The 21,065-nt window shown below is 70.6% G+C and overlaps 2 protein-coding genes across 4 annotated transcripts in view; both read right to left on the bottom strand.

The window, feature by feature from the left end:
- Window positions 1-6: 6 nt before the first annotated feature.
- Window positions 7-15,039, bottom strand: CAMK1 (calcium/calmodulin dependent protein kinase I). 3 transcript variants are annotated; one of them, XM_075916354.1, is made up of 12 exons: window positions 14,905-15,039; window positions 11,173-11,335; window positions 7,875-8,006; window positions 6,437-6,511; window positions 2,853-2,991; window positions 2,398-2,524; window positions 2,217-2,292; window positions 1,384-1,496; window positions 1,215-1,293; window positions 1,019-1,106; window positions 454-574; window positions 7-366 (listed from the first exon to the last, which is right to left on the bottom strand). In XM_075916354.1, the coding sequence occupies exons 2-12, from the start codon at window positions 11,259-11,261 to the stop codon at window positions 314-316; spliced, it is 1,092 nt and encodes a 363-aa protein (XP_075772469.1). In that variant the 5' UTR covers window positions 11,262-11,335; window positions 14,905-15,039; the 3' UTR covers window positions 7-313. The 3 variants fall into 3 exon arrangements, with proteins under 3 accessions (XP_075772469.1, XP_075772467.1, XP_075772468.1); XM_075916352.1 differs by lacking the exon at window positions 14,905-15,039 and adding an exon at window positions 14,578-14,703; XM_075916353.1 differs by lacking the exon at window positions 14,905-15,039 and adding an exon at window positions 14,602-14,692.
- The window catches only part of TADA3 (transcriptional adaptor 3), a 22,833-nt gene continuing 16,780 nt past the window's right edge, over window positions 15,013-21,065 (bottom strand). Inside the window, 2 exon segments of the mRNA XM_075916351.1 lie at window positions 15,013-16,027; window positions 16,289-16,474. Coding sequence (XP_075772466.1) covers window positions 15,835-16,027; window positions 16,289-16,474 — 379 coding nt within the window. The 3' untranslated portion in view covers window positions 15,013-15,834.

Below are 21,065 nucleotides of genomic sequence, written 5' to 3'. Positions count from 1 at the left end.
CAGTCACCTGTTCCAGGCCTCCTGCCCCACTGCCTCGTGCAGGGGTCCAGCCAGCGTGCAAGCCCCAGCTCCCCCCGCCCCCGAGCTCCCTGCGGCCGAGCGGGAGGGCTGGGCGAGCCCATGCAAACCCCCCGGGGGGGCCGACGTGCCGGGCCTGGGGCTCAGTTCCTAGCCCCCACCCTGCGGCAGGGGCACGCGTGTTCAGGCACCGGGCCGGGCTGAGTGCAGCCGCAGCGACGTGAGTCCGCCCCGTGCAGGGGGCCCGGCAGGGCGGTGCTGGTGTGGCGGGGGAGGCTGGGCCACGCCGGGGCCATCAGTCCTGGGGGGGGTCCTGTGACGGGGGCCCCAGCAGCCTGGCGTCCGACCCTGCAGGAGAGAAGGGGCGTGAGAGGTGGGGCCCTGCCTGGGGCTGGGCGGCCGTGGGCAGGGCCGCGGCGGGGGGGGGGGACTCACCCTCGCTGCCCTGCGCGCCCAGCAGCTCGCCGGGGGACGCCGCCTGCCCAGCTCCTTCCTGGCTTGTCCCGAGCTGCAGCTTCCTCATGTGTCTCACCACAGCCGTGGCGTTGAAGGCTTGCTGCACCGGACAGGGCACCGTGGGGCCGTCGGCCAGCGAGACGCTGAGCCCCGCCCCCTGGCACCCCCGCCCCCACGGCCCTGCCCTGGCCCCCTGCCCCGCCCCCTGGCGCCCCCACGGCCCAGCCCTGGCCCCCTGCCCCGCCCCCTGGCGCCCCCGTCCCCCACGGCCCTGCCCCGCCCCCTGGCGCCCCAGCCCTGCCCTGGCCCCCTGCCCCGCCCACACGGTCCTGCCCTGGCCCCCTGCCCCGTGCCCTGGCGCCCCGCCCCCACGGCCCTGCCCTGGCCCCCTGGCGCCCTGCCCCGCCCCAGCCCTGCGTTGCTTCCCCTGCCCCCTCTGCCCCGCCCAGCACTGCTGCTCCCCCCACGCCCTGTGTAAGAAGTGAGGCGTGCCCGAGGTGCCAGGGACACGTGGCATGGCGGTGGGGCCGGGACGGACACTCACTTTCCACTTGCTCTTGGCGAAGTTCTTTTTGATCTGCTCGCTGACAGACTGGTGGATGTTCCTGTCCAGCGCCGTGTCCCCGGCGATCCTGAGACGGGCACAGGCGGTTGGTGCCCAGCAGCTCCCCCCACAAGCCAGGCAGGGGGCTGGGCTGTCCCTCTGCAGGGACACGCCGGGGGCAGAACAGGGCCCTTACCATGGGTGCTGCAGGGCCTGTTCGCACGTGAAGCGCTTGCTGGGGTCCTTCTCCATTAAGTGCTGGATGAAATCTTTGGCTGGAAGCAGAGAACAAAGCTCTGTCACACCAGCCGCTGAGCCCTCCCCACATGGCCCTGCCGGGGGGGCAGAGTGCAAGCCTCGCGCACCTGACTCCGAGATGTCGTCCCAGTAGGGTGAGTCGAACTCGTACTCGGCCCGCAGGATCTGCTCAAAGAGCTTCGCATCGTTCTCGTCGTAGAAGGGAGGATACCCGCACAGCCTGGGGGGAGAGAGAGCACTGCTGGGGGGGAGCCGCACAGCCTGGGGGGGGAGAGAGCACAGTCTGTGGGGGAGAGCACTTCTGGGGGGAGCCGCACAGCCTGGGGGGGAGAGCACAGCCTGGGGGGGAGAGCACTTCTGGGGGGGAGCCGCACAGCCTGGGGGGGGGGGAGAGCACAGCCTGGGGGGGGGAGCCGCTCAGCCTGGGGGGGAGAGAGAGCACTGCTGGGGGGGAGCCACTCAGCCTGGGGGGGGAGAGCACAGCCTGTGGGGGGAGCGAGAGCACTGCCGGGGGGGGGAGAGCACAGCCTGGGGGAGAGAGAGAGCACTGCCGGGGGGGAGCCGCTCAGCCTGGGGGGGAGAGAGAGCACTGCCGGGGGGGAGCTGCACAGCCTGGGGGGGGGGGAGAGAGCACTGCCGGGGGGGAGCCGCTCAGCCTGGGGGGGAGAGAGAGCACTGCCGGGGGGGAGCCGCTCAGCCTGGGGGGGAGAGAGAGCACTGCCGGGGGGGAGCCGCACAGCCTGGGGGGGAGAGCACTGCTGGGGGGGAGCCGCTCAGCCTGGGGGGGACTCCTGGAGGCAAGCCATACACCCTGGGGGGGGAGAGAGCATGGCTGGGAGGTACGGGGAGTCGTGCTATCCAAAGCACGTACCCGCCCAATCAGAGGCTCCCCCCAATCCATCCAGCCCCCCCGCCTCCCCCCCCACCCTGCAGTACCTACAGGATGTAGGCGATGACACCGATGGACCAGCAATCCACGGCCTTGCTGTAGGGCTTCTGCGCTAGCACCTCTGGGGCTGGGGGCAGATGTGGGGGAGTTAATTCCATGACACCCCCGCCTCTGCCCTGGCACGCGAGGGGCGGAGCCCCCGGCACAGTGCGGCTGCGCTGGCTCCACTCACCCACGTAGCCGGGGGTGCCGCAGGCTGTGGCCATGACGCTGCCGCAACCCTCGATCTTGGACAGCCCGAAGTCGCTGATCATGATCTTGGAGTCGGGGTCCAAGCTGTAATACAGCAGGTTCTCGGGCTGCGCCGAGCCAGGGGGTCAGCCAAGGCCCCCCTGCCTCTGCATGACCCCAGCAGGCCCCGTCTCCCTGCCCCATTAACCCTGCCACGGAGGCTCTGCCTTCCCAGCATGCACTGCAGCACCCAGGCTGCCCAAGTCGGGCAGGAGCCGTCCAGGCCTGTCAGTGTCCCCCTCCAGCCCCGGGGCCGTCTGCGTAGTGAAGCGGCCTCTCAACCCGCAGGGTCCTCGCTGCGTGGCCGTGGGCCTGTCCCCACCCGGGGGGAGGCAGAGCTGCTGCCTTCAGGCCGGGGCTAACAGGTGGGCAGCGCCGGGGACACAGCTGGCTCACCTTCAGGTCCCGGTGCACGATGCCCATGTCGTGCAGGTACTGCACCGCGTCCAGGATCTGCCGGATGAGCTGGCTGGCGTCCCGCTCCGTGTAGAACCCCTTCTCCACGATGCGATCAAACAGCTCCCCGCCCGAGACCCTGCCGGCCACGGCACTGGGCTCACGGGGCAGGCAGAGCAGCGCTGCCCCGGGCCTGGGTGCCCCGGATCCCGAGCCCAGCGCCCAGGCGAGGTGCCTCAGGCAGGCTGCCCCCTAGGCGGTGCCCGGCTCACCCCTCGGCCCTGCCGCCTGGGCGCTGGCTCCCCGGGCCCACAGACACCCCAGGAGGGCTACGCGGTGCCCGGCTCACCCCTCGGCCCTGCCGCCTGGGCGCTGGCTCCCCGGGCCCACAGACACCCCAGGAGGGCTACGCGGTGCCCGGCTCACCCCTCGGCCCTGCCGCCTGGGCGCTGGCTCCCCGGGCCCACAGACACCCCAGGAGGGCTACGCGGTGCCCGGCTCTCCCCTCGGCCCTGCCGCCTGGGCGCTGGCTCCCCGGGCCCACAGACACCCCAGGAGGGCTACGCGGTGCCCGGCTGAGCCCTCGGCCCTGCCGCCTGGGCGCTGGCTCCCCGGGCCCACAGACACCCCAGGAGGGCTACGCGGTGCCCGGCTCACCCCTCGGCCCTGCCGCCTGGGCGCTGGCTCCCCGGGCCCACAGACACCCCAGGAGGGCTACGCGGTGCCCGGCTCACCCCTCGGCCCTGCCGCCTGGGCGCTGGCTCCCCAGGCCCACAGAAGCCCCAGGAGGGCTACGCGGTGCCCGGCTCACCCCTCGGCCCTGCCGCCTGGGCGCTGGCTCCCCGGGCCCACAGACACCCCAGGAGGGCTACGCGGTGCCCGGCTCACCCCTCGGCCCTGCCGCCTGGGCGCTGGCTCCCCGGGCCCACAGACACCCCAGGAGGGCTACGCGGTGCCCGGCTCACCCCTCGGCCCTGCCGCCTGGGCGCTGGCTCCCCGGGCCCACAGACACCCCAGGAGGGCTACGCGGTGCCCGGCTCACCCCTCGGCCCTGCCGCCTGGGCGCTGGCTCCCCGGGCCCACAGACACCCCAGGAGGGCTACGCGGTGCCCGGCTCACCCCTCGGCCCTGCCGCCTGGGCGCTGGCTCCCCGGGCCCACAGACACCCCAGGAGGGCTACGCGGTGCCCGGCTCACCCCCCGGCCCTGCCGCCTGGGCGCTGGCTCCCCGGGCCCACAGACACCCCAGGAGGGCTACGCGGTGCCCGGCTCACCCCTCGGCCCTGCCGCCTGGGCGCTGGCTCCCCGGGCCCACAGACACCCCAGGAGGGCTACGCGGTGCCCGGCTCACCCCTCGGCCCTGCCCCCTGGGCGCTGGCTCCCCGGGCCCACAGACACCCCAGGAGGGCTACGCGGTGCCCGGCTCACCCCTCGGCCCTGCCGCCTGGGCGCTGGCTCCCCGGGCCCACAGACACCCCAGGAGGGCTACGCGGTGCCCGGCTCACCCCCCGGCCCTGCCGCCTGGGCGCTGGCTCCCCGGGCCCACAGACACCCCAGGAGGGCTACGCGGTGCCCGGCTCACCCCTCGGCCCTGCCGCCTGGGCGCTGGCTCCCCGGGCCACAGACACCCCAGGAGGGCTACGCGGTGCCCGGCTCACCCCCCGGCCCTGCCGCCTGGGCGCTGGCTCCCCGGGCCCACAGACACCCCAGGAGGGCTACGCGGTGCCCGGCTCACCCCTCGGCCCTGCCGCCTGGGCGCTGGCTCCCCGGGCCCACAGACACCCCAGGAGGGCTACGCGGTGCCCAGCTCACCCCTCGGCCCTGCCGCCTGGGCGCTGGCTCCCCGGGCCCACAGACACCCCAGGAGGGCTACGCGGTGCCCGGCTCATCCTCGGCCCTGGGGAGGCGGCTGGGAACCGACCCGCAGGCCCCCAGGGCCGGTGCCCCCAGGGCGCGGCCAGGCCCCTGGCTCGTGGGGCGGGAGTGCGGCTGTCAGGCGGGCAGCAGAAACGCCGGGTGCCCTCCGCGTGGCAAGGGCAGAACAGGCTTTGCCTTCCCGCCTGCTCCTGACCCGACGCCCTTGGCCCAGGCCGGGGGCTGGGAAGGGTTTGGGACCCCTCCTGCCATGGGCCGTGCTCCAGGGACTGGCCAGTTGGTCCCAGCTGGGCTCAGAGCCTGCGGCAGGGACCTGGGGATTGAGGGAGTCAGGTGCTGCCTCAGCCTCGCCCCCTCCTGCACCAACAACCCGCCCTGGGAGCGCGAACACCCCGACCCGGCCAGCGCCGTGCTGGGACCCGAGTGACAGGCTGCCCTGGCCCGGGGCTGCCCTCTGGGACTGGGGCATCCGGGGGGGGGGGGTGTATAACCTCTCCCGTGTGAGGGGGAGCTGGGGGGCACAGGGAGCACTGGGGTGTCCGAGGGGAGGGGGGGGATGGGTTAGAACCTCTCCCCTGTGTAAGGGGGCTGGGGGCACAGGGAGCACTGGGGTGTCGAGGGGAGGGGGGGGGATGGGTTAGAACCCCTCCCCTGTGTGAGGGGGCTGGGGGGGCACAGGGAGCACTGGGGTGTGTGAGGGGAGGTGGGGGGATGGGTTATCACCTCTCCCCTGTGTAAGGGGGGCTAATGTAAGGGGTCACAGGGAGCACTGGGGTGTGTGAGGGGAGGTGGGGGATGGGTTATAACCTCTCCCCTGTGTGAGGGGGTTGGGGGGCACAGGGAGCACTGGGGTGTTGAGGGGAGGTGGGGGATGGGTTATAACCTCTCCCCTGTGTGAGGGGGGCTGGGGGGGCACAGGGAGCACTGGGGTGTCCGAGGGGAGGTGGGGGATGGGTTATAACCTCTCCCCTGTGTGAGGGGGGCTGGGGGGCACAGGGAGCACTGGGGTGTCAGAGGGGAGGTGGGGGATGGGTTATAACCTCTCCCCTGTGTAAGGGGGGCGGGGGGGCACAGGGAGCACTGGGGTGTCTGAGGGGAGGTGGGGGATGGGTTATAACCTCTCCCCTGTGTGATGGGGCTGGGGGGGCACAGGGAGCACTGGGGTGTCTGAGGGGAGGTGGGGGATGGGTTATAACCTCTCCCCTGTGTGAGGGGGCTGGGGGGGCACAGGGAGCACTGGGGTGTCCGAGGGGAGGTGGGGGATGGGTTATCACCTCTCCCCTGTGTAAGGGGGCTGGGGGGCACAGGGAGCACTGGGGTGTCGAGGGGATTTGTTGAGGGATCCTTGCTGGCCGGGGGGCGGTTGGCGTGCTGGGGGGGGCGGCGGGGTGCCGTACAGCGGGACCCCAGGCATGGGCTGTACGCAGCCCTGGGCCCGAGCAGGTCGTCCTGGTTTGTGCTTTGGGGTACCCCAGACCCCCTGCCCGGAAGGAGGGCGTGCGCGTCTCCAGCCCCGGCACAGTGGGACCGGCCTCCGTGTGGCAGGGCCCCTGTGCCCTCTGGCGTGGGCGGGGAGCTCGACGGGTCCATGGTGCCCAGGCCTCAGGAACATTCCCACCCAGCACCCCGGCTCTGGGCACGACCAACATTTCTGCAGCACGGCCCAGGCCGAGCGCCCCCCACGCCAGCCCAGGAGCCCTCCCCACTCACAGCTGCATGATGAGGTACAGGTGACCCCCACTCTCGTAAATGTCATCCAAGGCCACAATGTTGGGGTGCTTAATCCTGGAAGAGACGGGTGGGGAGACGCGCGGTCACACGGGGTTGGAGGGGCAGCGGTTCTGCAGCCGGGCTGGGGTGCTGCACCGGGGCGCAGAGCCGCCGGCCGGCCACACCCAGGGCTGGGGTCCTACACCGGGGCACACCCAGGGCTGGGGTGCTGCACCGGGGCGCAGAGCCGCCGGGCCGGCCACACCCAGGGCTGGGGTCCTACACCGGGGCACACCCAGGGCTGGGGTGCTGCACCGGGGCGCAGAGCCGCCGGGCCGGACACACCCAGGGCTGGGGTGCTGCACCGGGGTGCAGAGCCGCCGGGCCGGCCACACCCAGGGCTGGGGTCCTACACCGGGGCACACCCAGGGCTGGGGTGCTGCACCGGGGTGCAGAGCCGCCGGGCCGGACACACCCAGGGCCGGGGTCCTGCACCGGGGCGCAGAGCCGCCGGGCCGGCCACACCCAGGGCCGGGGTCCTGCACCGGGGCGCAGAGCCGCCGGGCCGGCCACACCCAGGGCCGGGGTCCTGCACCGGGGCGCAGAGCCGCCGGGCCGGCCACACCCAGGGCCGGGGTCCTGCACCGGGGCGCAGAGCCGCCGGGCCGGCCACACCAGGGCCGGGGTCCTGCACCGGGGCGCAGAGCCGCCGGGCCGGCCACACCCAGGGCCGGGGTCCTGCACCGGGGCGCAGAGCCGCCGGGCCGGCCACACCCCAGGGCCGGGGTCCTGCACCGGGGCGCAGAGCCGCCGGGCCGGCCACACCCAGGGCCGGGGTCCTGCACCGGGGCGCAGAGCCGCCGGGCCGGCCACACCCAGGGCCGGGGTCCTGCACCGGGGCGCAGAGCCGCCGGGCCGGCCACACCCAGGGCCGGGGTCCTGCACCGGGGCGCAGAGCCGCCGGGCCGGACACACCCAGGGCCGGGGTCCTGCACCGGGGCGCAGAGCCGCCGGGCCGGCCACACCCAGGGCTGGGGTCCTGCACCGGGGCGCAGAGCCGCCGGGCCGGGACACACCCAGGGCCGGGGTCCTGCACCGGGGCGCAGAGCCGCCGGGCTGGCCACACCCAGGGCTGGGGTCCTGCACCGGGGCACAGAGCCGCCGGGCCGGCCACACCCAGGGCTGGGGTGCAGCCTCATGCTGCAGCCTGGCTGCGGCGGGCCCATGGGCAGCGCGGGGGGCAGGCTCCTAGCCCCGCGCCGGCCTCCGGACAGGACATCTCAGCTTCACGCCGGCCCAGAGGCTCCCGGCTGTGGGGCGGGCGGGGCAGGGCCTGGCAGCTCTCCCAGGCTAGTCTCAGAGAGCCTCCCGAGTGGCGGGGGGGGGGCGGGAGGGGCAGCAGGGAGCTGGCTGGGGGGGGGGGGGCTGAGGCACCTACCGGTGCAGCACAGCGATCTCGTTCTCCAGGCTGGCCTCCTTGCCCTGCAGGGCCTGCTTGGCGATGCACTTGATGGCCACCAGCTTGCGGGTGCCGCGCTCCTCGGCCAGCACCACCTCGGAGAAGGCCCCCCTGGGGAGAGGGGGGAGCCGCCATGGGAACCGCGCAAACCAGCTATTCCGGGAACCCTGGGAGCAGGACACCCCACCTGGACCCCCCCGGGGAACCGGCCCCTGGCTCCTCCTCAGAGCCAGCCGCACCTCAGCCCCCCCCCCCCCCCGAGGAACCGGCCCCTGGCTCCTCCCCAGAGCCAGCCGCACCTCAGCCCCCCCCCCTCCCGGAACCGGCCCCTGGCTCCTCCTCAGAGCCAGCCACACCTCAGCCCCCCCCCCCCCCCGGGAACCGGCCCCGGCTCCTCCCCAGAGCCAGCCGCACCTCAGCCCCCCCCCCCGGGGAACCGGCCCCTGGCTCCTCCCCAGAGCCAGCCGCACCTCAGCCCCCCCCCCCCCCCCGGAACCGGCCCCTGGCTCCTCCCCAGAGCCAGCCGCACCTCAGCCCCCCCCCTCCCGGAACCGGCCCCTGGCTCCTCCTCAGAGCCAGCCACACCTCAGCCTCCCCTCCCGCCCCGGGAACCGGCCCCGGCTCCTCCCCAGAGCCAGCTGCACCTCAGCCCCCCCCCCCGGGAACCGGCCCCGGCTCCTCCCCAGAGCCAGCTGCACCTCAGCCCCCCCCCCCAGGAATGGGCCCCTGGCTCCTCCCCAGAGCCAGCCGCACCTCAGCCCCCCCCCCCCCCCCGGGAACCGGCCCCGGCTCCTCCCAGAGCCAGCTGCACCTCAGCCCCCCCCCCCCAGGAATGGGCCCCTGGCTCCTCCCCAGAGCCAGCCGCACCTCAGCCCCCCCCCCCCCCCCCCCCGGAACCGGCCCCTGGCTCCTCCTCAGAGCCAGCCTCACCTCAGCCCCCCCCCTCCCGGAACCGGCCCCTGGCTCTCCTCAGAGCCAGCCGCACCTCAGCCCCCCCCGGGGAACCGGCCCCTGGCTTCTCCTCAGAGCCAGCCACACTCAGCCCCTCTCCCCCCCCCCAGGAACTGGCCCCGGCTCCTCCCCAGAGCCAACCGCACCTCAGCCTCTCCCCCCTGCCCCCGGAACCAGCCCCTGGCTCCTCCTCAGAGCCAGCCGCACCTCAGCCCCCCCCGGGGAACCGGCCCCTGGCTCCTCCCCAGAGCCAACCGCACCTCAGCCTCTCCCCCCTGCCCCCGGAACCAGCCCCTGGCTCCTCCTCAGAGCCAGCCGCACCTCAGCCCCCCCCGGGAACCGGCCCCGGCTCCTCCCCAGAGCCAGCTGCACCTCAGCCCCCCCCCCCCAGGAATGGGCCCCCGGCTCCTCCCCAGAGCCAGCCGCACCTCAGCCCCCCTCCCCCGGGGAACCGGCCCTGACTCCAGCCTCCCCACCCAGGCACGGGCCCAGCACCAGCTGTCATGGTCATGGCCAGGGCAGCAGAACTGGCCCAAAGCCAGCCAGTGGGCTGGCAGAGACGGCCCCCGGGCCCCAGTGATGGGCTCTGGCATTCCAGGCTCGAACACTGGCCAGCAGGAGGGCAGGGAAGGGGCTGGCCCCAGCACCCTGCAGGAGCCTGGCTAAGCAGGGGCCGCCGTGGCCAGCGGGCTGGGGCTGTAAACAGGAAAAGGCTGGGGCGCCAGGCCGGGTTTCCGGAGAGCACAGGAAGTGAAAGCCAGGGCTTCTCCCCGACCGGGGGGTGGAACCCCAGCCCCTGCAGGGGCAGGGCGGGCGGGGCGCTCGCATCACCCTCAGGGCGCGGAGATGCAAGAAGCAATACTAAGAAGGGCCCCACCCTCGCCCCGTCCCCGGGCACCCTGCGCAGCCCTGGGGAGCCGGCCCTCGGGAGCAGCAGGGGAGCCGGGAGGAAGGACGAAGGGCTGCTCTGAGGGCCAAGGGAGCACCTCAGGCCTGGTAACATGGGGCTGGGTGGAGCCAGGCGTCAGCGGGGGGGGTCCGGGGGAGCAGGGAACCCCACCCCCTGCTCTGCCCCTCCCCGGCTGCAGTGGCTCAGGGGCTGTTGGGGGGCTGGCCGTCCGGCTCGAGGCGGGGGCCAGGGATGGAGGTGGGACGGCTTGGTGGGCACTGCCCAGTGGCCAGGCAATACAGCTGCCCCTCACGGCCAGCGGGTCTCCCCAGAGCTGGGGGCTTGGAGGGGTTCGCCGGCCGGGCTGTGGCAGGTGAGGCTGGCTGGAGGAACTAACTGCCCCCCGCCCACAAGCAGGGGAGGGGCCTGGCAGCCCCAAGATGTTGGGGACTATCAGTGGGCTCTGGATGGGGGGTCTGGCTGCGCTTGGCGGCGAAGGCATCCCAGTGGCCCCCGATGGGCTTGCAGGCTCCCCTCCACGTGCCCCCGGGCGCCACTTGGCTGGGATGCTGGGACGGGCACAGCGGTGCCCATGGCAGGGCGGGGAGGCCAAGCCAGGAGCAGCTGCCAGCCCAGAAGGGCAGCAGGGGAGCTGGGGCAGGAAGAGCAGCACGGCCCATGAGCCTCGTGCCTATCGCCTGCCCCGTGGTTGTTCAGGCAGCCAGTCCGGCCCACCCGCGGGATCCTGGGCCCGGGGCAGTCGAGAGCAGCCGCCGGGTCCCTGCTCCATGGGGCGGGGCAGGGCTTGGGGATGTGTGTAGCGTAGGAAGGCTGCTCAGTCGCATTCGCTCCAGCCCAGGGCTTGGCAGCGGGGGGCAGGGCGGCTCCGCTGGGAGCAGAGAATAGCTCTGTCCAGGCCTAGAGGCTGGAGCTGCAGGGGCCGGACGGAGCGACCAGAGGGCCCTCAGGGGAGGTGCTTGCACCAGGGATCTCCGCAGGGGGCCGAGAGCCCCAGGGCAGGATGTGCTATGGGGCCGGGCCAGGCCTGGGCGTGGGGCCCAGCAAGAGCAGCCCAGCGCCCCCCCCAGAGGCACCAGGGCCTGGTCCCAAGGCAGAAGTGCGGCTCTTGCCACGTGAACCCTGCCTCAGAGCGCCCCGCACAGCAACGGGCCGTCAACACTGACCCCGCCGTGCCGGCACCTGCGCCAGCCTGGGGCTAAGACTGAGGCATCCGCCCCGTCCCCCGCCCAGCAATGGCCGCCAGCTGGGGAGAAAACAGCTACAGCTGCTAGAGCTTCTGCTGGGACAAGCCTGCTCCCCCAGCACCGGCCCTGCTCCCTGGGAGCGGCTGGCATTTGGCTGAGGGGCAGGACGTGGCGTGTAGCGAGGGGGCGCTGGACACGGAGCCAGAGGCACAGGCAGGCCGGTCTGACTCACGTGCCCAAGGTCTCCCGGAATTCGTAGATCTCTCGGATGTCCTGGGCTTTCTTCTTCCAGCTCGGCCCATCCTCGCCCAGCGGCATCATCCTTCCCAGGCCAGGCCTTCAGCTGCCTCCCCTGCGGTGCAGTGAGCGGCTGGGTGCGGCGCTGAGCTCCCAGCCTGTGCAGGGCAGCGACAAGCATGAGAGGAGCAGCGAGCAGCCTGCGCTGGCCTGATGCAGCCGAGCTGTGGGATCCAGGGCTGAATGGGCCGCCAGGGCCAGGGCCAGGGCCAGGGAAGGGGGGGCTGGGCCGCGCCCCGGGGGCCAGGGAAGGAGGGGCAGGGCCGCGCCCCGGGGGCCAGGGAAGGGGGGGCAGGGCCGCGGCCCGGGGGCCAGGGAAGGGGGGGCTGGGCCGCGCCCCGGGGGCCAGGGAAGGAGGGGCAGGGCCGCGCCCCGGGGGCCAGGGAAGGAGGGGCAGGGCCGCGCCCCGGGGGCCAGGGAAGGAGGGGCAGGGCCGCGCCCCGGGGGCCAGGGAAGGAGGGGCAGGGCCGCGCCCCGGGGGCCAGGGAAGGAGGGGCAGGGCCGCGCCCCGGGGGCCAGGGAAGGAGGGGCAGGGCCGCGCCCCGGGGGCCAGGGAAGGAGGGGCAGGGCCGCGCCCCGGGGGTCCAGGGAAGGGGGGGCAGGGCCGCGCCCCGGGGGCCAGGGAAGGAGGGGCAGGGCCGCGCCCCGGGGGCCAGGGAAGGAGGGGCAGGGCCGCGCCCCGGGGGCCAGGGAAGGAGGGGCAGGGCCGCGCCCCGGGGGTCCAGGGAAGGGGGGGCAGGGCCGCGCCCCGGGGCCAGGGAAGGGGGGGCAGGGCCGTGCCCCGGGGCCAGGGAAGGGGGGGCAGGGCCGTGCCCGGGGGCCAGGGAAGGGGGGGCAGGGCCGTGCCCGGGGGCCAGGGAAGGGGGGGCAGGGCCGTGCCCGGGGGCCAGGGAAGGGGGGGCTGGGCCGTGCCCCGGGGGCCAGGGAAGGGGGGGCTGGGCCGTGCCCGGGGTCCAGGGAAGGGGGGGCAGGGCCGTGCCCCGGGGTCCAGGGAAGGGGGGGCAGGGCCGTGCCCCGGGGCCAGGGAAGGGGGGGCAGGGCCGTGCCCGGGGCCAGGGAAGGGGGGGCAGGGCCGTGCCCGGGGCCAGGGAAGGGGGGGCAGGGCCGTGCCCCGGGGTCCAGGGAAGGGGGGGGCAGGGCCGTGCCCCGGGGTCCAGGGAAGGGGGGGGCAGGGCCGTGCCCGGGGCCCAGGGAAGGGGGGGGCAGGGCCGTGCCCGGGGCCAGGGAAGGGGGGGCAGGGCCGTGCCCGGGGCCAGGGAAGTGCCGGGGGGCAGGGCCATGCCCGGGGCCAGGGAAGTGCCGGGGGGCAGGGCCGTGCCCCGGGGCCAGGGAATGGGGGGCAGGGCCGTGCCCCGGGGGCCAGGGAAGGGGGGGCAGGGCCGTGCCCCGGGGGCCAGGGAAGGGGGGGCAGGGCCGTGCCCCGGGGGCCAGGGAAGGGGGGGCAGGGCCGTGCCCGGGGCCAGGGAAGGGGGGGCAGGGCCGTGCCCCGGGGTCCAGGGAAGGGGGGGGCAGGGCCGTGCCCCGGGGTCCAGGGAAGGGGGGGGCAGGGCCGTGCCCGGGGCCCAGGGAAGGGGGGGGCAGGGCCGTGCCCGGGGCCAGGGAAGGGGGGGCAGGGCCGTGCCCGGGGCCAGGGAAGTGCCGGGGGGCAGGGCCGTGCCCGGGGCCAGGGAAGTGCCGGGGGGCAGGGCCGTGCCCCGGGGCCAGGGAATGGGGGGCAGGGCCGTGCCCCGGGGGCCAGGGAAGGGGGGGCAGGGCCGTGCCCCGGGGGCCAGGGAAGGGGGGGCAGGGCCGTGCCCCGGGGGCCAGGGAAGGGGGGGCAGGGCCGTGCCCCGGGGGCCAGGGAAGGGGGGGCAGGGCCGTGCCCCGGGGGCCAGGGAAGGGGGGGCAGGGCCGTGCCCCGGGGGCCAGGGAAGGGGGGGCAGGGCCGTGCCCCGGGGGCCAGGGAAGGGGGGGCAGGGCCGTGCCCGGGGGCCAGGGAAGGGGGGGCAGGGCCGTGCCCGGGGGCCAGGGAAGGGGGGGCAGGGCCGTGCCCGGGGGGCCAGGGAAGGGGGGGCAGGGCCGTGCCCGGGGGCCAGGGAGGGGGGGCAGGGCCGTGCCCGGGGGCCAGGGAAGGGGGGGCAGGGCCGTGCCCGGGGTCCAGGGAAGGGGGGGCAGGGCCGTGCCCGGGGCCAGGGAAGGGGGGGCAGGGCCGTGCCCGGGGCCAGGGAAGGGGGGGCAGGGCCGTGCCCGGGGCCAGGGAAGGGGGGGCAGGGCCGTGCCCGGGGCCAGGGAAGGGGGGGGCAGGGCCGTGCCCGGGGCCAGGGAAGGGGGGGCAGGGCCGTGCCCGGGGCCAGGGAAGGGGGGGCAGGGCCGTGCCCGGGGCCAGGGAAGGGGGGGCAGGGCCGTGCCCGGGGCCAGGGAAGGGGGGGCAGGGCCGTGCCCGGGGGCCAGGGAAGGGGGGGCAGGGCCGTGCCCGGGGCCAGGGAAGGGGGGGCAGGGCCGTGCCCCGGGCCAGGGAAGGGGGGGGCAGGGCCGTGCCCGGGGCCAGGGAAGGGGGGGCAGGGCCGTGCCCGGGGGCCAGGGAAGGGGGGGCAGGGCCGTGCCCGGGGGCCAGGGAAGGGGGGGCAGGGCCGTGCCCGGGGGCCAGGGAAGGGGGGGCAGGGCCGTGCCCGGGGCCAGGGAAGGGGGGGCAGGGCCGTGCCCGGGGCCAGGGAAGGGGGGGCAGGGCCGTGCCCGGGGTCCAGGGAAGGGGGGGGCAGGGCCGTGCCCGGGGCCAGGGAAGGGGGGGCAGGGCCGTGCCCGGGGCCAGGGAAGGGGGGGCAGGGCCGTGCCCGGGGCCAGGGAAGGGGGGGCAGGGCCGTGCCCGGGGCCAGGGAAGGGGGGGCAGGGCCGTGCCCGGGGGCCAGGGAAGGGGGGGCTGGCCCAGCCGGGGCAGGAGGACCCACAAGTTCAGGCCACAGGGGCCCCCAAAGCCTCATCACGCAGCCCCGCCCCTGCAGCGCTGGGCACCCCGGCCCGGCCGGGAGCGGGGCAGAGACCAGGGCTCAGACCAGGGCTCTTCCCCGAGCAGCCTCCCTGGGTCGCCAGGGCCCCGCCCCCCGCTGCTTTTGGAAACTGAGGCCCTTGCAGTCGCCATGGCAACAGCCGCAGGTCTCAGGCGCACCCCAGCCCCGGGGCAGCGCAGGGAGCCGCCCCGCCCCGCCCCGCCCGGGGCAGAGTCCGGCACAGGCGGACGCAGGCAGGTCCCCTCCCGTGCACCAGGGCGCAGATCCCCTCGTGCGGATGCACGCGCAGCACACCATGGCCATGCACGCAGTCTTGCACACGCAGCTCTGCGCACACGCGCGCTGCTCACACTCACACGGGGCCCCGCGCCCGGCCTCACCGCGCGCCCCGCTCTGCCTCGCGCCCCGCGGCCGCTGCTCCCGTCCGCACCCGGCCGGCACTGCCAGCCCCAGTGACGTCACAAAGGGGCGGCCAATCCGCGGCCGGGAGCTGCCTGGCGACGGGATTAAACTAAATTTAGCCGCGGGGAGGGGCAGGGCGGCTCCATTCACAGCCCAGGGGGAGGGGGAGAAGCGATCCGCGGAAGCCGCTGGCCGCGCTCAGGTCGCCGCGATCCTGCCCCTGCCCCCCCGGCCCGGGGACCCCGTCGCGCCCGGCCAGCCCGCCGACCGCCGGAACTCACCGCCACGGGATAGCCCTGCTAGTGAAAGGCGCCCGCGGGGCAGAGCCCCCCCCCGTGTGTCCAGCCCCCCACCCCCGCGGCCGGGGGGGCTGCAGCCACAGGCAGCGCTCAGCTCGCACGTCCCAACTTTTATTTGCAGCCTGGGCAGAACAGTCCTTGGGAGCAGCCGGGGCGGCCGCCTGCTCCCGTCCAGCCAGCGCCGGGTCCATGCGCCGACCTCCCCCGCCCCGCCCCGCCGGAAACCCTCCGCTGGGCTCCCTGCAGGAGAGCTGCTCCCAGCGTGCCCACGGCCTAGCCCCCTCCACCCAGGCCTCCGGGGTTTCCTTCCATTCATCCATAGGGGCCAGCACGCTCCCAGCCCAGGAGCACACAGGTCCTGGCCAGCCACGTCCCTCCCCTCCAACTCCCAGCACGGGGAGCAGAGAAACCCCTGGAGAAAGGATTGTAGGACTGGCCCCCCAGCTGGGGCAGACCAGGGCCAGACACTTGCATGCAAGGAAGCCCCACAGGGCCCCAGCTGGGGCAGGAGGCTGGGTTGAGCCTGGCCCTGACACAGGGCTTGGTGCTCATCCTCACTGGCTGCAAAGGGACTGCTAGCAGCTGCCTGGTCCTGAATGGCACAACATGATACTGCTTCCCCTCTGCAAGGGGCTGCCCTGGGAATGGTCAAGGGCACCAGGCTGAGCCTGCTGGGCTGCAGGCTGACCTGGAGGCAGCTGCGCTTGGCTGTGCCCAGGGCTGATGCATGGCTCTCTGGGGGGACAGCACCGTTCCTGCCTGGGCCCTTGGCTGGGGCAGGGAGATGCAGAGAAGCCGCACCCCCTAGGGAGAAGGGGGAGTGTGGAGAGCAGCTCGCCAAGGTGCGGCCTGGGCTAGCAAACCCCTCCAGCCTGGGAGAGGGAGCCCCGGGCTGGGCACGTTGCTCCCCCACTAGCCGTCCAGGAGCTTGAGAATGCTCTCGCGCTCCTTCAGCGTCTTCCAGGCCTGGTCCTTCTCCTTCTTGGTGGGCGTACGCTTCTTCTGGCGGGCTGCCATGATCTTGCGGAAAGCATCCATGACCTCGCTGTCAGCCATGCGCACGCGCTGCCGCAGAACCTGCCGGTCCAGCTCCTGCTTGGCCAGCCTGGGGAGAGGCAGGGCTGTGAGCAGCGGCCTGGCCCGGCCCGGCCCCCAGGCAGCACCTCCAGCCCCACACGCACCAGAGCAGCTCCTGCTTGGCCAGCCTGGGGAGAGGCCGGGCTGTGAGCAGCAGCCCGGCCCGGCCCCCAGGCAGCACCTCCAGCCCCACACGCACCAGAGCAGCTCCTGCTTGGCCAGCCTGGGGAGAGGCAGCGCTGTGAGCAGCGGCCCGGCCCCCAGGCAGCACCTCCAGCCCCACACGCACCTGAGCAGCTCCTGCTTCTTGGCCCGGTTGTGAGCGCTGAGCGCCTTCAGCTCGGCCTGCCTCTTGCGCAGCTCCGCCAGCACCTCGTCCTCCGCGTCCTCAGGGGCCCGCTCCTCGGACTCCAGCAGGCCTTGGGCAATCAGCTCCTCTTTGAGCCGCCCCTCCAGCGACTTGGTGTGGGGCACGCTGCAGGGGGCACAGGAGAGTGCGTCTGAGTCCCCAGCAGCCCCCCACCCCGGGTACTGCAGCAGCACAGCCTGCCCACGCAGCAGAGGGCCACCCCCATCCCTCGGGCAGGCAGGACTGGCCCTCACTCCACAGAGGAGGCACTGAGAACCCACCTGGCGCTCACCCCCGGCTGGCTGCTTCCAGCCCCGCCCAGCCAGAGCGCCAGCCCAAACTCTCCCGCGGCGGCCGGCGCCTCCAGTCCCTGCCCTGGGAGCTTCCCCCAACAATTCCCCAAGGAGCTGATGTGAGGAGAGAGGCTGCTTCCTGGCTCCTCCCAGAACTGAGGCACCGAGCATGTGGCTGGTGGCTGTGGGGTGCCAGGGCGCCTCTGCCGCAAAGGAAGCAGCGGTGGGAGAAGCAGGAAGGGCCTGGCGGGGGCTGGGAACTGGCTAAGACAGGAAACGGGGGGTGGGGATCACTGGTCAGTTTTCTGAGTGCAGAGAGGTGGCTAGTGGCCTGCCCCCACGGGGTCTGTCCTGGGGCCGTGCTGTTCAACTGAGAAATGATCTGGGAAAAGCAGCAAAGGGAGGTGGCAAAGTCTGCGGATGACACCGAAGTGCTCGAGCCAGTTCGGTCCCAAGCACACGGCGAAGAGCTTCAAAATGAGCTCACACGACAGAATGGCCGATGAAAGTCGATGCTCTGAAATGCAAAGTAACGCCCACTGGAGGGGTCAAATCAGCTGTCACCTCCCAAGGGAGAGCTGTGCAGTCAGGGTGGCTAGTTCTCTGAAAACATCCACGCAGCGGTAGATGGAACAGTGGCGCTCAGCCAAGAAGGGTGGTGGTGACTGGACACCTAGCGCAGTGAAGGCTGGAGAAAAGGAGGAGGTTCAGAAGTTCAAAGTTATTTAGACAAGTTAGATGTCTTCAAGTCCCCAGGCCTGATGGAACGCACCTAGAATACGGCAGGAGCTGATTGAGCCTTTATCCAGCATCTGTGGAAAGTCACGGAAGCGAGGAGAGATTCCGGGAGACTGGAAAAGGGCAAATCTAGTGCCCATCTATAAAAAGGGAAATAAGAACAACCCAGGAAACTCCAGACCAGTCAGTTTAACTCTGGGCCAGGGAAGAGAATGGAGCAAGTAATTCATCTGCAAACACCTGGAAGATAATGAACCAACCTGACAGATAAGGGAGAAGCGGTAGATGGGGTATACCTAGACTTCTGTATCAATGCTTTCCTGCAGGATTACTTAACTTCGGACGCCTCAGGGGCCGCAGTGATACTTACAGCACATGCCAAGGACCGCAACTTAAGTGTGGTTGCATAGACATGCAAATCTAGGCAAATAGCTCCTTTCACACCACCAGGCATGAATTCAAAGATCAAGGCAAGGCTACACAACACGCTGGCCCCATTGAAGTCAGTTCTGCTGCTATTAATATAATGCAACACTGACCCCATTTCCACCCAAAGGACAGCACTTGCAATGAGCAAGGACAGTCCAGGGACTGAACTACTACAGCATCTCAGCAGAAGGCCATTCTATTGGCGACTTTTTGGTTTTGGCTCCCGCCCGCGGGCCACAACCAAACGGGCCGCGTGTTGATAGCCCTGCTTCACGGTATCACGTGGCCTCCTTATCCATACACAGGGCTCGCCAGTCTACGCAATCTACTGCCCCGTGGCGAGAGCCGGGTTCGGGCGATCTGCGCGTGCACAGAACACCGGACAGTGCAGCTGGCGAACCCCGTCCATACGCGTGCTCCGCGGAACCCTGGGGCTCCATGCAATGGATCCAGGAGCGCCACTAGGAAATATTCATGGTAGTTGTATGGGGAAACCAGAACAGAGACGACTGTTTCTAGACAAAACAGCCTAGCGGCGCGAGGCCGACTCAGTGACACGTGAAACGTCTGGTCTAGCTCTTCACAAGCCCAGGGGTCAAGAGTTTATCTCCTGCTTCCTTCAGCCCGTGGCCTGTTGCAGGACAGACTCTTCACACCGAGTCTGTTCGCAGTACGTCGCTGCCTACCTCTACCAAGCACAGTCTCCATGGACGAGTGGCTAAAAAGGAGAAACTTGGCTTTTAACAATCAGTCTTCGGCTGGACCAAATGAGCAAACTCTTGGGACAGGACAAGGAGACACTCACAGCCGCTCGTGACTGAAAAACCAGGAAGGGAGCAGTCCAAGAGGAAACTACTCCAGCCACCGGATTAGCAGCAGGCAACAAGAAATGCAAGTACGATGCGAGTTACTGGCCTCTTGGGCGTACTCTGCCCCCGATGCGCAGCGTGTGCTGTACTTTCCAGTAGTTCCCTGAGGCCTTTGTAGTTTAGCAGGTATTTAGAAACAAATCATTCTGATCACAAAGACAAAGGCGTTTTTTTCAAGCGAAAGCTTAGCGCAGTTTCAACTAGTAAATGCTGTGTGATGATGAACATCGCTACATCAGGCAGTGAACACGCAAGAGAAGTGCCCTGCCCAGCGAGGTACCGGCTTGCACCCAGCGGAGAAGCATGTGAGATTGCAGAATCGTCACAGCAAGCTAGTAGAAAAGCGGAAGCCGTGCCACTGCCACGCCAGACTGACGTGTCACGTCTGAGCTCTTGCTGCTGCCATTGAGAAGAGCCACTTTCTCCACTGCCGTGGAGTGATGCATAGTCTCTGCAGCTGCAGGAGTCCACTGCCTGACGGGGCATCAGTGGGACTGACTTGTGGAGCAGTACGACCGGGGGAGATGCTGCCGTGTCTGAACGAGGCACAACGCGCTGACTGCACAGTGGCAGCAGCCGGGCCCCAGCTGCACCGCGACTCAAGCTGAGCCGCGGGGTTTTCCCACAGACAAGGCCTTGCCATTTAAAGCGTCTGGACAGGGCAGCGCCAGTTGCTGATGACGGAGAGACTAGCCCACACGGTGCAAGCAGCAGCACCCAGCGCTCCCTCCGCACGGGGAGGCAGGAAAGTGCTGGTGAGCCTGAGCTGCGTCGGAGTAGGTGTGTGAGTACCGGTTAACTGACTGGTCGAGCAACCTCGTGAATTCCTAGCGGCTAGTGGGCTAGTCTGTGGTCCCCGGGGGCGAGGCCGGCACCAGTGACCCCATCTGTGGCTGCGGAGACTTGTGTATCTTGCAGGTACAGTCTCCAAGCGGAATGAAGTTAATCAGGCTCATCTGAGGAAGTGAGTTGTGCCCCCAAAAGCTCGTGAACGACCTATATACCGTATTTTCATTCCTCTCCAAGGGGCCACAGGACTTCTCATCAGTTTGGAAGTTAGCGTCACAGCAAGGAAGAAAGAAGAACATTTTCACCATAAAAAGATACAATTTCATCACTACTGAGGACACTAGAACTTTGGGCATCAGTCGCAGAAGAAGAGAACTTGACGGTTTTCCTACGCTGAATGACTTTGAAACCGCTTCCATCCTTGAAGACAGTGGCAGTGACTTAGTCCAGCACCGACTGGCACCCCTCTCTTTTATACTTTCCTCCCACAAATGACAATTCTTGGAAGAGAAATCCATGGTTAACAGCAGCCAAGCCATGTGGCTTATCAGATCAAGATTATGAGAGCCTGGTCGACATGACTTGCGATTACCAGCTCAAACAATTTCAATGAACTTCCACTAATTAATTTTTGGAGCAATAGGGGGCCACAAAGTCATATGTGGGCCTGCAGTTCAGCAGGCCGGGGATGGAAGTTTCCATCCTAGCAGTACACAGGACTGGAGTCTGCAAATGCAAACAGCAGCTTGGCTTTATCAGCTTTAACCCATGCCTTGAGCTGGGAAATCAAGTTTGGCCTCGGTCTCAGCTCATAAGTGATAAGAATGGGGTTGAGCCAGTATGCGCACACCCGTAAACAAATGTAGTGTAATTACTGTAGGGAATCCTCGGTCCAGTGAGTCTCACCAGGGACCTAGACCTTGAAGGATGCCCTGGATTCCCCCAGCTGGAGCACATCCACTGCGGTCTGGTGCAAGGTGACAGGAACGGGACTCCCCGCAGACTGAAGGGGCATGAGCATTTCTAAGTGCCTATTACTCTCTCATGCATTGCTCTGCTTATGCTTATTGATATGTCACTTTGCAGTAGCTATGTAACCATCTGGCAGTAGATAGAGGTGGAGGGGAGGGGTAACCCAAGGTGGCGTTTCAAAGGGGCAGTCTCAGCTGTGCAGCGGCTTCCCCACCTTTCAAAGGCATAGTGGAGCCTGGGGTCAACTGGGGAGTCCCCTGCTGACCTCGGGCTCCATGGCTTTGAAACGCACAAGAGCCCCCGCTCAGGACTCTAGTGCATTTCAAAGCAGGCACCAGCACGCAGCCTGGAGTCAGCGGGACTTCCCCAGGGGGGCTCTTGTACATCTCAAAGGAGGAATGTGAAAATGCCTATCGACTAGTCGATGGAAATTCCACCGACTAGTCAACTAGTCAATTAACTGCATTTTAACCAGGACACTTCCATGCTTCGCCACCCACAGACCCTCACTGGTCTGGGTATGGGGGAACTTTTGCCCCCACTAGAGAACACCATCAGCTGTTCTGAACAGCTGGTGATTCTGTCTAGGCACCTGTGCCCCAGAGGATGGGAGAAGACTTTGCATGA

The sequence above is a fragment of the Pelodiscus sinensis genome, unplaced genomic scaffold (genome assembly GCF_049634645.1).
Source record: "Pelodiscus sinensis isolate JC-2024 unplaced genomic scaffold, ASM4963464v1 ctg186, whole genome shotgun sequence".
Taxonomy (NCBI): domain Eukaryota; kingdom Metazoa; phylum Chordata; order Testudines; family Trionychidae; genus Pelodiscus; species Pelodiscus sinensis.
Note: the sequence above shows the minus strand (reverse complement) of the source record. Positions and strands in the feature narration are given on the sequence as shown.

Bases quoted from the DNA above. Each gene is read 5' to 3' on its own strand.
- CAMK1 (XM_075916354.1), bottom strand. From the start codon at position 11,261: ATGATGCCGCTGGGCGAGGATGGGCCGAGCTGGAAGAAGAAAGCCCAG. The intron at 1,294-1,383 runs GTGCGCGAGGCT...CTCTGCTTCCAG, and splicing joins GGACGACATCTCGGAGTCAG to CCAAAGATTTCATCCAGCAC. The intron at 367-453 runs GTGAGTCCCCCC...TCTCTCCTGCAG, and splicing joins GGGCGCGCAGGGCAGCGAGG to GGTCGGACGCCAGGCTGCTG.